At 41.6% G+C, this 13,136-nt stretch overlaps 3 protein-coding genes across 3 annotated transcripts in view; 1 reads left to right on the top strand and 2 right to left on the bottom strand.

Annotated features, from left to right (window-relative positions):
* LOC105453025 (zinc metalloproteinase nas-4-like) overlaps positions 1-3,131 on the bottom strand; it is a 6,325-nt gene extending 3,194 nt beyond the window's left edge. Inside the window, exons 1-3 of the mRNA XM_011694680.1 lie at positions 2,783-3,131; positions 1,607-1,912; positions 879-1,015 (exon numbers count right to left, since the gene is read on the bottom strand). Coding sequence (XP_011692982.1) covers positions 879-1,015; positions 1,607-1,912; positions 2,783-3,131 — 792 coding nt within the window. The remainder of the gene's footprint in view (positions 1-878; positions 1,016-1,606; positions 1,913-2,782) is intronic.
* A 2,688-nt stretch (positions 3,132-5,819) lies between these two features.
* On the top strand, positions 5,820-8,669 carry LOC105453024 (leucine-rich repeat-containing protein 47-like). The gene is made up of 4 exons (XM_011694679.1): positions 5,820-6,480; positions 6,590-7,057; positions 7,829-8,156; positions 8,367-8,669. Exons 1-4 carry the CDS (start codon positions 5,886-5,888, stop codon positions 8,572-8,574), a joined length of 1,599 nt encoding a protein of 532 aa, XP_011692981.1. The 5' UTR covers positions 5,820-5,885; the 3' UTR covers positions 8,575-8,669.
* A 1,510-nt stretch (positions 8,670-10,179) lies between these two features.
* On the bottom strand, positions 10,180-12,848 carry LOC105453022 (CDP-diacylglycerol--inositol 3-phosphatidyltransferase). The gene is made up of 4 exons (XM_011694675.1): positions 12,422-12,848; positions 11,590-11,878; positions 11,253-11,416; positions 10,180-11,171 (listed from the first exon to the last, which is right to left on the bottom strand). The coding sequence occupies exons 1-4, from the start codon at positions 12,465-12,467 to the stop codon at positions 11,017-11,019; spliced, it is 654 nt and encodes a 217-aa protein (XP_011692977.1). The 5' UTR covers positions 12,468-12,848; the 3' UTR covers positions 10,180-11,016.
* Positions 12,849-13,136: the final 288 nt, after the last annotated feature.

Raw genomic sequence — 13,136 nt, 5'->3', positions numbered from 1 at the left:
AAAAAAGGACCGACACTTTTATTCCATGAAGGTCTATAGTTAAGGAAAAGAACAGAAATAGACCTGAAATTATAAAATAAATTTTAGTCGAAGTATATCACAGTCAGTACCGATATAACATAAATCACTCCAATGTTCTCTATATGATTCTGCATTCTATATTGTATTTTCAACAATTATGTCAATATACTTATTATGAAAGATTTACAAAAGTACACATTTTAAGTGATTATCATTTTTATATGTAATCTTTACATCATTAGCCTGTTAGTTTAATTGTTAAATTTGAGGTACCGTTTCGCCACTACTTTGCTATAGAAAAAAAGAGTATTTACAAGTTTGCAAGTCATGCGCGGTGCATCAAATTTGTCCTTGTTTTTATCTGCTTATATAAGTTTTCCTTTTGAAATAGGTACTACAGTTAAGTATCCATTTGATAAAAGTGTAATTTCATAGCAAATTAGCGATAGTCAGAAAATATTTTGAAAATTTTCCGCGTTTGGAAATAAAATAACATGCATAATTACATATTTATATCATGTGCATTTGCATACTATGCAAATACTTTTAAATTTAATGCACCTCTGTAATGCTACTGTAAACTCTTAAATCTGAGAACATGTTTTCCATGCAGAAAATTGCAAAGTTTGATAAAATGCACGGACTTGCTAAAATTTTTTTCGGGGATGCGGTTTACAGCATTATAAAGTTTGAACCTTTCTCTTTAATTTGAAAAAAATTTCATTATCCTACGATGATTTTTCGCGGAGTTACCGTTAGTCAAAGTTGACCAATTTTTGTCCAAAATTTTTCTATGCCATAATTTTTTTGAGCAGCATATATGAAAATGGGATATGAAATTTTTAGGGATCGCTTACCTTGGGCACGATGGTTTTTAATTGATGGTTCCTGGAAAACGCCGTCGATGAGTAGTGCATCACGCTCCCGTAATCGTAACCGACACCGAAGGCGTAGGTAATCTCCTGGGGGGCCTTATTAAAATTGTGCGCGTGGCCTACATGCATAATACACATGATAAAAATAGAATTTCATAATGCAGACGAGATAATCTCGGCCGGTTATTCGGGTCGATGACTAAAATTTTACAATTTATCGTTTTACAGAGAACCGCTCGTATTTATTGTTGAAAACATTATTATGTCAAGGGCGTTAATATTAAATTCTCACGCAACAAGCGATAAAAAATCTCTCAAAAATCATGTAAATAAAAGAACAGCCTAAATTTAAAAAAACGTTTAAATTTATAAGTTACTTGATAATAAATAATACTAAATAAAACCGGTTAAATTAAATTTTCATTAAGAAATAATCAATCTTCAAAATTTTCATTCTTTAAAAAATGATAGTAGTTAAAATAAAAGAAAACCAGAACGACTCAAGAAAGTATGACAAAAGATCAATTAAATTTTCATTAAGAAATAATCAATCTTCAAAATTTTCATTCTTTAAAAAATGATAGTAATAGTTAAAATAAAAGAAAACCAGGGCGACTCAAGAAAGTATGACAAAAGATCAATAGATCTTAGGATTATATATTTTCTTTCAGATAGTTCTGTCGCTTTGTGAGTGGGACGCGAGTACACACCATTTGAGATATTGTCCCACAGAATGTCCACGTAATCGTCTCGCTCGTATCTGCTGTGCTCGTGCAAAAAGCCGACGGCGTGCATCAGCTCGTGTATCACCGTGCCCTTCTGCGTCAGGCAACCGGGTACCTGAAGGTTTATGTCCTGCCGGCCGCCAATCCTGCCCACGCTGCTCCAGCATCCAGTGTTACCAGCCGTGATTCTGACGTAATCGCTTTCCTCGCCCGTGTACGGTTTAAATCTGATACACGTGTACTTGTGATAGTCGTCCATTGCGTCGTATATAACTCCCTGCTGCTGCGCGTCTACAATGTGAATTTCATAAAAGGAATGTGTCCCAGGTAGCACGTATTCGTTTCAGAAACGTTTCATAACCGACTCTTGAAAATGTTTCTGAGTGGTTAAAATGTCTACTCGAAAAACGTTTAAAGAAACGTTTCTTCTTGGCAAAAAAAATCTAGATAAATATAATTAAAATATCATTTTTCTCTATTTGTAAAAAAGTTTGTGCATTCGTTCTTTTTAAGCAAACTTTTTAACAGATAGAGAAAAAATGATATTTCAATTATATTTATCTACGTTTTTTTTTACCAAAAATAAACGTTTCTTTAAATGATTTTTTGAATAAGACCGCCTAAGTGAATAACACAACCAACTTCGAGAGCGCCTTTACGGTCACGGCTGGATCTTAGGTGTCTGATAAATTCTATATGAATTTTTCTGAAATCCATGTACAGCCGTTAAACTGCGCGTTGATTAAATGTTCGGACTTGAAACGCAATTATTAGCTGAGGCTGGAATAGAAACGGCTATACATGGATTTCAGAAAAATTCATATAGAATTTATTAGGCATTTAAGATCCAGCCGTGACCGTAAAGGCGCTCTCGAAGTTAATTGTTTCTTTAAACATTTTTCGAGTGGACATTTTAATCACTCAGAAATGTTTTCAACAATTGCTCAGATAAATGCTTAAATACTCAATTATCTTAAATAGCACTTGTACTCAGCATTATCAAACAAAATAATAAAATAATTCACAATTAGTAATATAATTGCCTTATCATTTTGATATGGCATATTGCGGAACGCGCGTCTTTTCAATTTCGAAAAAAAAAAAAAAAAGAAAAGAGATATAGGATGATAGAGTCGTATAAAGTATCCCAAAGTTACTCACTGAAGTAAGGGCTAATTATAAATGGAATGACGCCGTTGGGCCACCGGGCGGAAACCGCCGAGAGACCGTTTCTCCCGATGCTCGGCGGAAATAGGATGTCTCCCTCCGCGTACTCGCCCAGTTCCTCCGGGTTCACGTCCATACCCTCGCGCCACTGTGCCACCTTCAAGCCGGTTTCGTTGCTCGGGAATCCGTAGAGCGAACTGCCGAGATTCCGCAGGTGTGCGATCAGTCCGCTGTCCACGGCGTTGTCGAAGACGTCCCGACGCCGAAAGTTCGGCCACGCCGACGCCAGCGTCGTCAGGGCGAGGAGCGTCCACGCGAGGGTGGCCAACAGTCGACACGGCATGATCGACGTTCTGATCGGATCTCACACGGCGAGAGGTACCGCGTACCTAAGGTATATCTATATGGATACCTGATGTATACGAGTCCGCGACAACGGGCGCGAATGCAATGATACGCAGCCACTCCGGTCGTTCCCGTTTTTATACGCCACATCGAAAAAAAAATCTGTGCCCCACCCGCACGGATGTGCTCGTCGTAGGAAGCGGCTCCGGAAGTGATCGGGGCCATCCGTTGATAACCGTGGACTTTGGGTGATGGCGAGCTCAGATTTGTGTTGCGCCTGCGGTATCTCTCTGATACCTCGAAGGCGCGACACCAAGACCTCCGAGGACGCCTATTACCGTGACTCATTAATCCTTCCGACGCGCGGCGCGATTACTCTAGAGGAGGCCGAATTCTTAGTACCTCTTTCGCAATCTCGATGATATACGTAGATTGAACGTTATTAACGTTGTTAACATTCGAATTCAGGAGATATACTGAATCACTAGCGTTCTCTCATTAAGAGACACAACACATGATTTCAATATGAAAACACTCAATTAGCAATCATTTAATTTAGAATTATTTAATTAGAAATTAAAAGAAAATTATGTGTAAAATATTTTCTAGCTCTTCAAGGTTGTAAATAAAGTTTACAAAAATTCTGGAAGGTAAGGCGAAACAATTTTAGAAGATAAATCTCGATTGGAGAATTCAAATGCGGCAGGATTTCAATGCGGTGGATTCATATATCATTCGCATGTGTCAAGGAGTAAAAGAAATAAAAAAAAATTTTAAATAGAAGCGCGACGTGTTCCCTGCGGAAGTGAGGAAGCGCGAAATCCGTTGAGATGGTCATTGCCACTCAAGTACGTTTGCATAATCAGAGAACGGCGTTATTAGCACATAGAACGATGGGATTAACTTCCCGACACAAGTCATTCACATGTAAATCTTGCCGAGAGCAAACATTTGTCATCGAAGAACCTCGGCATATGACAGTAAATTGCCAAGGTCGACACTCTAGTGCCGCCCGTTTCGATATTATACCCACAATTACGATACATTATTTCACCTGAAGACGTTAATTTAAGAAAAGAAACTTTAACGAAAAACGCTTGAAATTATTACATTCCTTGTTAGGAACACTTCGAATTTTTACATTCTTCAAATGTTTATGAAAATTAACTACTTGTAAAGCGAAGATGCTCAAAGTATTTCAAGAATTTCGCTCAATTATAAAATAGAAACTAAAAAGAACTTTGATAAAAGACGTTGTAAAGAATAAATGAGTCTGTTTGGACCTTCTGTTTATGATCGCGTCATGTCATGATCGCGAGACGTTTATGATCGCGTTATAAAAAAACGTTCTATTTCGCATCTTCATAAATTTTTCTATATCAGAGGTTAAGCCTTCATAAATTTTTTTAGTCAGAAAGTATTAGAAGAAATCAAAGTTTTTTTAGGATTCTGACTACATCTTAATTACCTCAAAGACCTCAGAAAGCGAGGTCTAATTCTAAAAACGTTTGTATATTGTCGCGAGTTCGAAATGGAGATTTGCATAAAATATAACACGAGGGGACGTCGACACGGCTGGGTTTTTACGCGCACAAGAAATAACGGGCAAATCATCGCTATTTATAATTATTCGAGCGATTAGAAATGGTAGCGACCAATTGCGACCTACGAATATCGCGGTGTTTAACTAGCGCGCAGATAGCAGGAGACTGAAAGCAGTGTTACGAAAATTCTACTGCGCGTTATCTAAAACCAGTTTAGTTATATCTAACGCCGTGCTAGAGCTAAACGTTAGGACTCGAGTTCCCCTTTCTAATACGCGAGCGGTAAGATAATTTTCGGCCGAAAAAAATAAATCAATCCCGCGCGCCATTTACATACAGGTCGGTACTTCCGGGGTTTGCGTTTATATGATATTTAAAATGGTACGGAGAATTTAGAAGGACAGAAATAAAAATTCTGAAGTAATAGAAATCATTTTTTAGAAATAAAATTAAAGTAATAGAAATGATATTTTAATATTCTAATTAATATCAAAACATATTTTTATTTTTTATATAACTTAAACTTTTTGTGTAATTAGTTTAGTGTTCAATAAAATACCTTAATAAAAATTGAGAACTGATCAATCAATCATTCTATCAACCATCACAGTTACTTTTATTAAACTCTAAGTAATTTAATTAGCAATTAATTCAACCGACAGAATTGCTTACTGCAAAATATCTAACTATTAATCTACATTAATATTTAAGTCATAATTTAACATAATTTACTTTCAGTCTAATTTCACATAAAAGAATATAATTATTTTACTTATTTTAACAAAAAAACAATTAATTTATTGCACAATAAATTAATCGCTAATTAATTCAATAATCAAAATTGTTTATAGCAAAATTTCAAGCCGTATACAATTCACAGTCTCTAATCAAATTTTTCTTTTCGCGTGTAAAACAATAATCTATGTAAATAAAATAATTATTACTTGATACTTGAACTATGTAAATAAAATATTACTTGATAAGTTAATTGCCGATGAAGTTAATCGGCAATTTTTTGAAATTCGTAAATTTGAAAGAAATCGAGACTACAATCGAATTTCGAGCCCACACAAGAATCGATTAATCGACTGAGCTCAGCCGATCTACAAATATAACCTCAAAGTCGTTTCTCGTCGTGATAGCACCACACACTGTTTACATTGCACGAGGTTGAATAGAGATCCGAACGAGGGGAATCGACGACCGCTATGATGACGCTCGAGGAGTCGTGGGAGGCCGTCAAGCAGGCGGCCGAGAAGAACAGGCACGAACTGGTGCTGTCGGGCCCGTCGGTGTCCAAGCTGATCGAAACGTCCGGCCTGGATAAGAATCTGTTTAACCTCCACAACTTGAATTATCTCAGCATAACGCATACGCGTCTTCAGGAGGTGCCGGACGACATCGAGAGGCTGGCGAATCTCGCGACCTTGGTGCTGCACTCGAACGAGCTCGCCGAGTTGCCGTGCGCGATCGCCAGGCTGCCCAAGCTGAAGGTGCTCGATTGCTCGATGAACAAGCTGACCAAGCTCCCGACGGAGCTCGGCAGTCATCCCCATCTGAGCACGATAAACCTCGCCTCGAATCTTCTGCGGAGCCTACCCCCGCAAAGCTCGTGCTGCGCGAAATTGAGCATCCTGGATGTGTCGAACAATCAGCTCGAGGCCTTCCCCGACGTTTGCCACGCGGAGCTCGTGCACCTGTCCGAGATCCACGTCAACGGGAATCGGATAGCGGAAATTCCAATTAGTATAAATCGACTGCAAGGACTGAAGATCCTGAACATGGCGGACAACTTGATTTCTGGTAATGCGGCTTTATTTCCATGTATAGCCTCTCGTTCAATTGTCCTTGTATATTCTGTATCGTTAAATTGTTCGAAGACAAGTAAATAATGCAATAATGTAACTTACAGTTGTACCAAGCGAATTAGCGGATTGTAGCAAACTGAAGGAGGTGTACCTGAAGGGGAATAAATTGTCGGACAGGAGGCTAACGAAACTGATTAACCAATGTTCCACCAAGCAAGTGCTCGATTACGTGAAGTCGCACTGCCCGAGGAGCGAATTGTCCACGGCGGAGGCTAACACGTCGAAGAAGGGAAAGAAGGGCCAGAGGGTCTCCGAGAGCGAGACAACGGTGGACAGTTTGGCGCACAGATTGAAAGTCTTGAAGGTGGCGGACGACACGCCGGTGATAAAAGTTACGGAGCACGTGAAGATTATCCGGCCCTACATAGCCGCGTGCATCGTGAGGAATATGAGCTTCACGGAGGAGAGTTTCAAGAAGTTCATCCAGCTGCAGACGAGATTGCACGATGGGGTATGCGAGAAGAGGAATGCGGCTACAATAGCGACTCACGACTTGAAACTCGTTGCACCGGGTAAATGTGTTTAGGATAACTGTCCCTATTAGTGTGCTTTTATATTTAAATAAGTCATAAAAATAAATTGGTACAAATAAATAGACAAAGTATTTTTTTTTATTAAGTTAAAGTATTAACTTAATAAAAAAATACTTTGTCTATTTATTTGTACCAATTTATTTTTATGACTTATTTAAATATAAAAGCACACTAATAGGGACAGTTATATGATATATATAATGATATTAGTTGTTACATGATATAGTATAATATAGTTGCAGAATATAATATTAAATTGAAATTTTTGGCTCAATAAATAATAAATTAACAAGAAATAAAGGGCTGTGAGCCAAAGCACGATGTTTAATGCTCCAAGTGAAAATAACTATTTAATTATAATATAGTTCACAGACGTTTCGATCCAAACAGGATCATTTTCAATGTTAAGCAAAAAAATTACTAATAGTATGAAAACAAAATTCAGTCATCTTAACGGTCTGACCATATAAAAATACAAACAAATAACAAACGTTAAGATGACCGAATTTTGTTTTTATATTATGTATTGGTAATTGTTTGCTTAACATTGAAAATGATCCTATTTGGATCGCAAACGTCTGTGAACTATATTATAATCAAATAGTTATTTTTACTTGGGGCATTAAACATCGTGCTTTGGCTCTTTTTATTTCTTGTTAATAATAATATTAGTTGCAAAATTAATAATAAGGAGTGAATTGTTTTTATATTATTACATTTTACTAAGCGAGACGCGTGTTTTGTTTGCAGGTGCCCTCACGTACACGGCGAAGCCACCCACAGAATTGGAAATAAAGCCTCTAATGCACAGCAAGACGTACACGGGTGCGGATCTATTCCAGAAGCTGCAGACGGAAGCTGAGAATCTGCGTAAGGAGAAGAAACGAAACGTGTATTCCGGAATACACAAGTATTTGTATATGCTGGAAGGCAAGGCTTTGTTCCCGTGTCTGTTGGACGAGTCGCAGCAGGTTATTTCGTTTCCACCCATCACAAACAGTGATGTGACGAAAATGTCTGCAACCACACAAGCGATGCTTGTAGAAGTAACGAGTCCTTTGTCATACACGATTTGTAGGTGAGATTCCAATTTATTTACAAGCATTTGTAAAATTCGAATAACGTATCAAAATTTTTTTTTTCAACAACTGGTCTTTTCAAGAAAAGACCAGCTGTGTAATAATATCTTGTAAATTCGAATAATGTATCACAATTTTTTTTTCAACAACTGGTCTTTTCAAGAAAAGATCAGCTGTGTAATAATATCTTGTACTCTTTCATTCCTTAGGAACGTGTTGGACCAATTCCTGAAAGAATTGATAGTCTCAGGCGTTACTGATTCCGCAGAATCAAAGGACATGGAGGACGGCAAGTGTAACAATTTGATGGTTCAGCAAGTCAAAATAGTCGACACCCAGGGAAACCTGAAGTTGGTGTATCCTTCGAGGGCGGATTTGAATCTTAGCGAGCAGCTTGTCGTCGTGTCGCGGGAATAAGGAAGACTAGCGGTGGGGAATAGCTCAAGTTTTGTCGAGTCCAGATTTGCTTAAAAAAAAATTTTTTTCTGTAAAAAAAACGAGAAAGAAATCTAGTGGCGCGAGAGGCACCTTATCTTCAATCGTGCTCGTCATTCGAAAACTCGAGAGAATTTTTTTCGAATGCTGGCACTTACTCCGCTTCGCTGGGATCACGCGTCGCGGAATCGCGTGACGAAGCGAAGCGATGGCGAAGTACAATCGCGCGAAGCGAGTCGCGCCCGAATCGGGCGCGTTCGGGCCGCGCTTTATCATGTTGATTAAAGACAGAGCTCGGCGTGACAGGATGCGGCGGTTATCCGCAGATTCCGTGGTGTCGCGAAGGGATCACGCGGCGCAGCGGATAGCGGCGGGGGAGGGGGGGGGGGGACGGGACGGGCCGGGCGGAGTGGGGTGGGCGGTTGGCCGGTCGCGCGTGCCGAATCGCGCCGCCTCCGACCGAGCGAGCGCCGGTCCGCCGCCGCCGCCGCCGCCGCCGCTGGATCCTCATCTGTTTTTATAAATATTGTACTTTGCTACGCGTGCCGCGTTCGCGTGCGAAACGCCCGACGTTCGTCGACCGACACCCTCCGCCGCGTCCCCGCGGGCCGTGCGTCGCGACGCGCTCGCCCCTACGTGGTGTCCCCGGCGATAAACGAAGGGAAGGCGCCCCGCGGAAAACGCGGAGTCGGCGAAACTTTCTTGCCCCGCGATATGCGCGAGTGTGATTTTTGAAGTGATAATATGGCGCCGAAATTATGACTGGTCACGTCGGGGGAGCGAGGCCTTTGAGGTTAGTACGTTCGTTTCCTCCTTCGCCCCCCCTCCCTCCCCTCCCCCCCCGGCACTTCGCCGAGTGCACATCCGACCCTGGGCAGTGTCATCGCGGTGTCATCCCGCGCGGCGCGCGAGAGGACGGTCGAATTTCCCCGTTGTCCCTTTGCCGTCGTCGCCTGGGCGCCGCGCGACACGCACGCGGCCCCTCCCCCTCCCCCTCCTTATCATCATCGAGAAACGTGTCTGTCGCGCGCCCGGTCGCGCGCGCGCGCGCGTGCGAAACTCATCTGTCACGTTTTATAATTGAATACGTTGTTTTTTGTGCCCCGTCTTAGGCGTGCAGGTGCGTCAATTAACGGTGCACAGTCAGGCACGTCATCGTCGCGCCGTGGCGATATCGTCGCCAGGCTCCGCGCGCGGAACGAGACCAGCGGCGATAATACGAAATATGTCGGCTGATTCTTTGCAATATAATCCCGTTCGACACGTCCCCTCGTTTCCCTTCCTTTGCGTCACACAAATCGAGAGTAATATTTTTTTTTCTTCCTTACGCTCGATACGTATTGATGTACGTGGCGTATCTCTTTTGTTTTGAATTCGTATTTTTGAACAGAGTTTACGTGAATTTGGTGGAAAAGGATGCTGCACTGCGTACAGTGCTTTTTTTTTTCGTTACTCATGTTTACCATATGTTGCAAATTGAGCAGAGCTGATGTATAATGTTCGTACAATTATATTATCACTCTCGTGTACACGTCGACTTGACTATATTCATAGAATTCAGTGCAATAAAGAGCAATTAAGCAGAGAGATGTTAAAATTACGTTTTATTCGACACACATTGTGAATACATCGAAATCATTCTCGCTACGTGCATTTGGCTGACACAAAGAACATATGTTAGGTCCTCGTCTAAACTGTCTACTGGAAAAATATTCAAAAAATATGGAGATTATCGATACATTGGAGTTTGCAGTGTCTATAAAAACATTATGAAAGATCCTAAAAGTAGAACATCAATAATCACTTGAGTGCCATAATCATTCTGAGTGTCATAAATGCGCTATAAATCGAACAACCAGCTAAAACAACAACTCTATGAAACATAACGGAATGTACATTGATAACGAAGTATTTTTTTTTTTGGTCACAGTCGCTATTGGAAGTTACTTTAAAAATAAGTTTCTCTCCTCTTTTTCGCAAGAGTATAGATTTCACATATATTTATATTCTTAACGTATAAGTAAGGGATTTGGCCATTTATCTTCGGGCTATTTTGAAAGAATAAGTATTTCCTTCGTATCGACTAATAGGTCTATTCTACAACTCTTGACGGCAGGATCGTTGTCATTGTATTGCCGTTGGGCAGATTTTTTTTACCATACATTATACCTGCACAGCGACGATACAGCTGATAACGACCCTGTCGTTCGAAGGTTACGGAATAGGCCTGCAAATCGGATAGAGACACCTCTCGACCACGCATCTTTAAACACTTCTGCCTTCTTAAAAAAAATAGATATATCTCTATATATATGGAAGTATCGTAAATGTAAGGTGTGTAACGTCAATTTACAGAATTAAGGAAGAGATTTGATCACATTCAATTTGACTAGCGAATAATGCGCCGAGAGATGAAAGAGAGATTCAATTCACTTTAAGCCGCTCCTGGCGCTCCTTCACGTCGATGATGCTGAGATTGATGCACGACACGTATCCGTGCAGTACGGAGATGGCTGCTTTGACAAGTGCTATCGGTGCGCTCAGGTACACGACCAATCTGTACAGACCTACACCGGCAACTGCAAGATATAAATTGTTATACAATCCCCACACGTTCGCGCGAGAAAGAAAACCGAGAGAAACTTGCTCGTGGCACTTACAAATTGGTCCTTCGGTAAAGTGCAGGAGGTACAGACCGGCGTAGAACGCCTCGTTGCCAGCGCACATGATGAATAGTACCATGCGGTTCGTGTAGTACAGTCTCATGATCGGATTCTCAGACATGTCCAGGAACTTGTGACTGGTTTTCCCTTGCAGAAGAGTCCTGTTGTATTTCGACGAGGCAACAGCGTGTATAATTATCATGTTTTCTCTTAATATAATTGCGTTGTATGCACATATATATATGTATATATATTACAATTCAGTCTCAGTCGTATATGTTACATTTCGTATATATTACAATGCAGTCTATGATAGATACGTATTATTTCTTACGTGTGCAAATATATCCAGTGGCAGGCTATGTCGATGGCCATGCTCAATTGAAACCAGAAGGTGTAGGCGGGATAGAACAGGCATAGCGTGACCATGAGGCACATCGTGCCTACCCTGTCCGTCAGCTGATCCAAGATCGCGCCGAACTTGGTGCTCTGATTGTAGTACCTGGCCGCATGGCCGTCTATCGCGTCCAGCAACGCGCTGACCACGTAGCACCACGTTGCGATGACGTAGTTGGTGGGCATAAAGTAGAAGGAAATCAGTGCCAGGATCACCCTGCCGAAGCCTGTTGGGGAGTGCAGAATTGTACATCGTTTTAATGTCCTCACATCGTTGGCGAACGTGATTTTTTTTGTTTAACGCGATTGCGCTTTGTCAATCACCATCAATCGGAAAGTAATTCGAAAATTTATGCTTCTCGGGGCTCGAAGTAGAAATCGTTTTGAAAGGAGGGAGAGTTACAGGGAGAATTTATTGGCTGTGGGGCCGAGATACAATTATGTTACACGAGACAATAGCGCGCTGACTCAATCAATAAAAGGCAACCTTAAAAGCGCCGTGTGATCGCATGATTTAATATGCGTCTCGTCGACTGAATTACTTTGGAATTGCGCGAAATTACGACTCGTCGAGGGGGAGGGGGGGGGGGATGATCCGACGGTTTCATCAGCCACCTAGTCTCGTTAGAATTTTGGCGGGCACCGGCAAACATGCTCTGTCATACTGCGCACTGTGTATGCAAAATAGAGCACAGGTTCAGCGCGACGCAGCGCTGAATTAAAAGTACGTAGCCGCGAGGAAGAGTAGCTTCCTCAAATTAGGTATTTACCGATGATATTGGGCACGAACAAAAAGATATTCTCCGACTCCGTCATTTTCGGCGTGCGTGAGCGCTCCGGTGTGTAGATCCTCCTCCTCCTCCCCGCGGGAATATCTCTATCTACGAGATAATGGGCTTATCTGAAGCCGCCGGCGCGGGCCGTGTCAGGGATTATCTCGAATGCGAGACTGGCCGTATCTCTGCTGCGGACCGCTGGCGCGGCGCGGGATAACTTCACTCGGATTGACTCGGATCGCGACAGAAACTCTGAATGCACGATCCTCCGTCTCTCTTTCCAGAGAGAGCTCTGTGGTGCGGCGAGCGTCGCGTCGCGTCGCGTCGTCCGGATGTAGCTGGCTGGCTGGCTGGCTGGCGGGCCGAGGCCGCAACGGGAGAACGTAGTTGGCGTCGAGCGGTATCGTACACGCGCGCGACTTCGAGATGTATCGACCTGCGGTGACGCGTTCACCGGTCGTGATCAAAAACCCATGGCCGTGGCTAGTTTCGCACGCGCCACGCTAGGCTGTTCGGCTCGGTAAATGCGAGCCGCAATCCTCTCTTCAGAATCTCCCGACTAAACTCCGATTAATTTCGTTAAAATGAACGTAAATACTTAATATTAATTTTTATTTAATTAGTTGAATTGATAAAATATGGATGTTAAAAAAATTGACATCAATTTTTTTATCATTCATAACATGAAAAGAAGGATTTAATTAAGAAA

This window comes from Wasmannia auropunctata, unplaced genomic scaffold (assembly GCF_000956235.1).
Source record: "Wasmannia auropunctata unplaced genomic scaffold, wasmannia.A_1.0 LD336023.1, whole genome shotgun sequence".
NCBI classification, from domain to species: Eukaryota; Metazoa; Arthropoda; class Insecta; order Hymenoptera; family Formicidae; genus Wasmannia; species Wasmannia auropunctata.
This window is presented reverse-complemented; position numbering and strand designations above follow the sequence as displayed.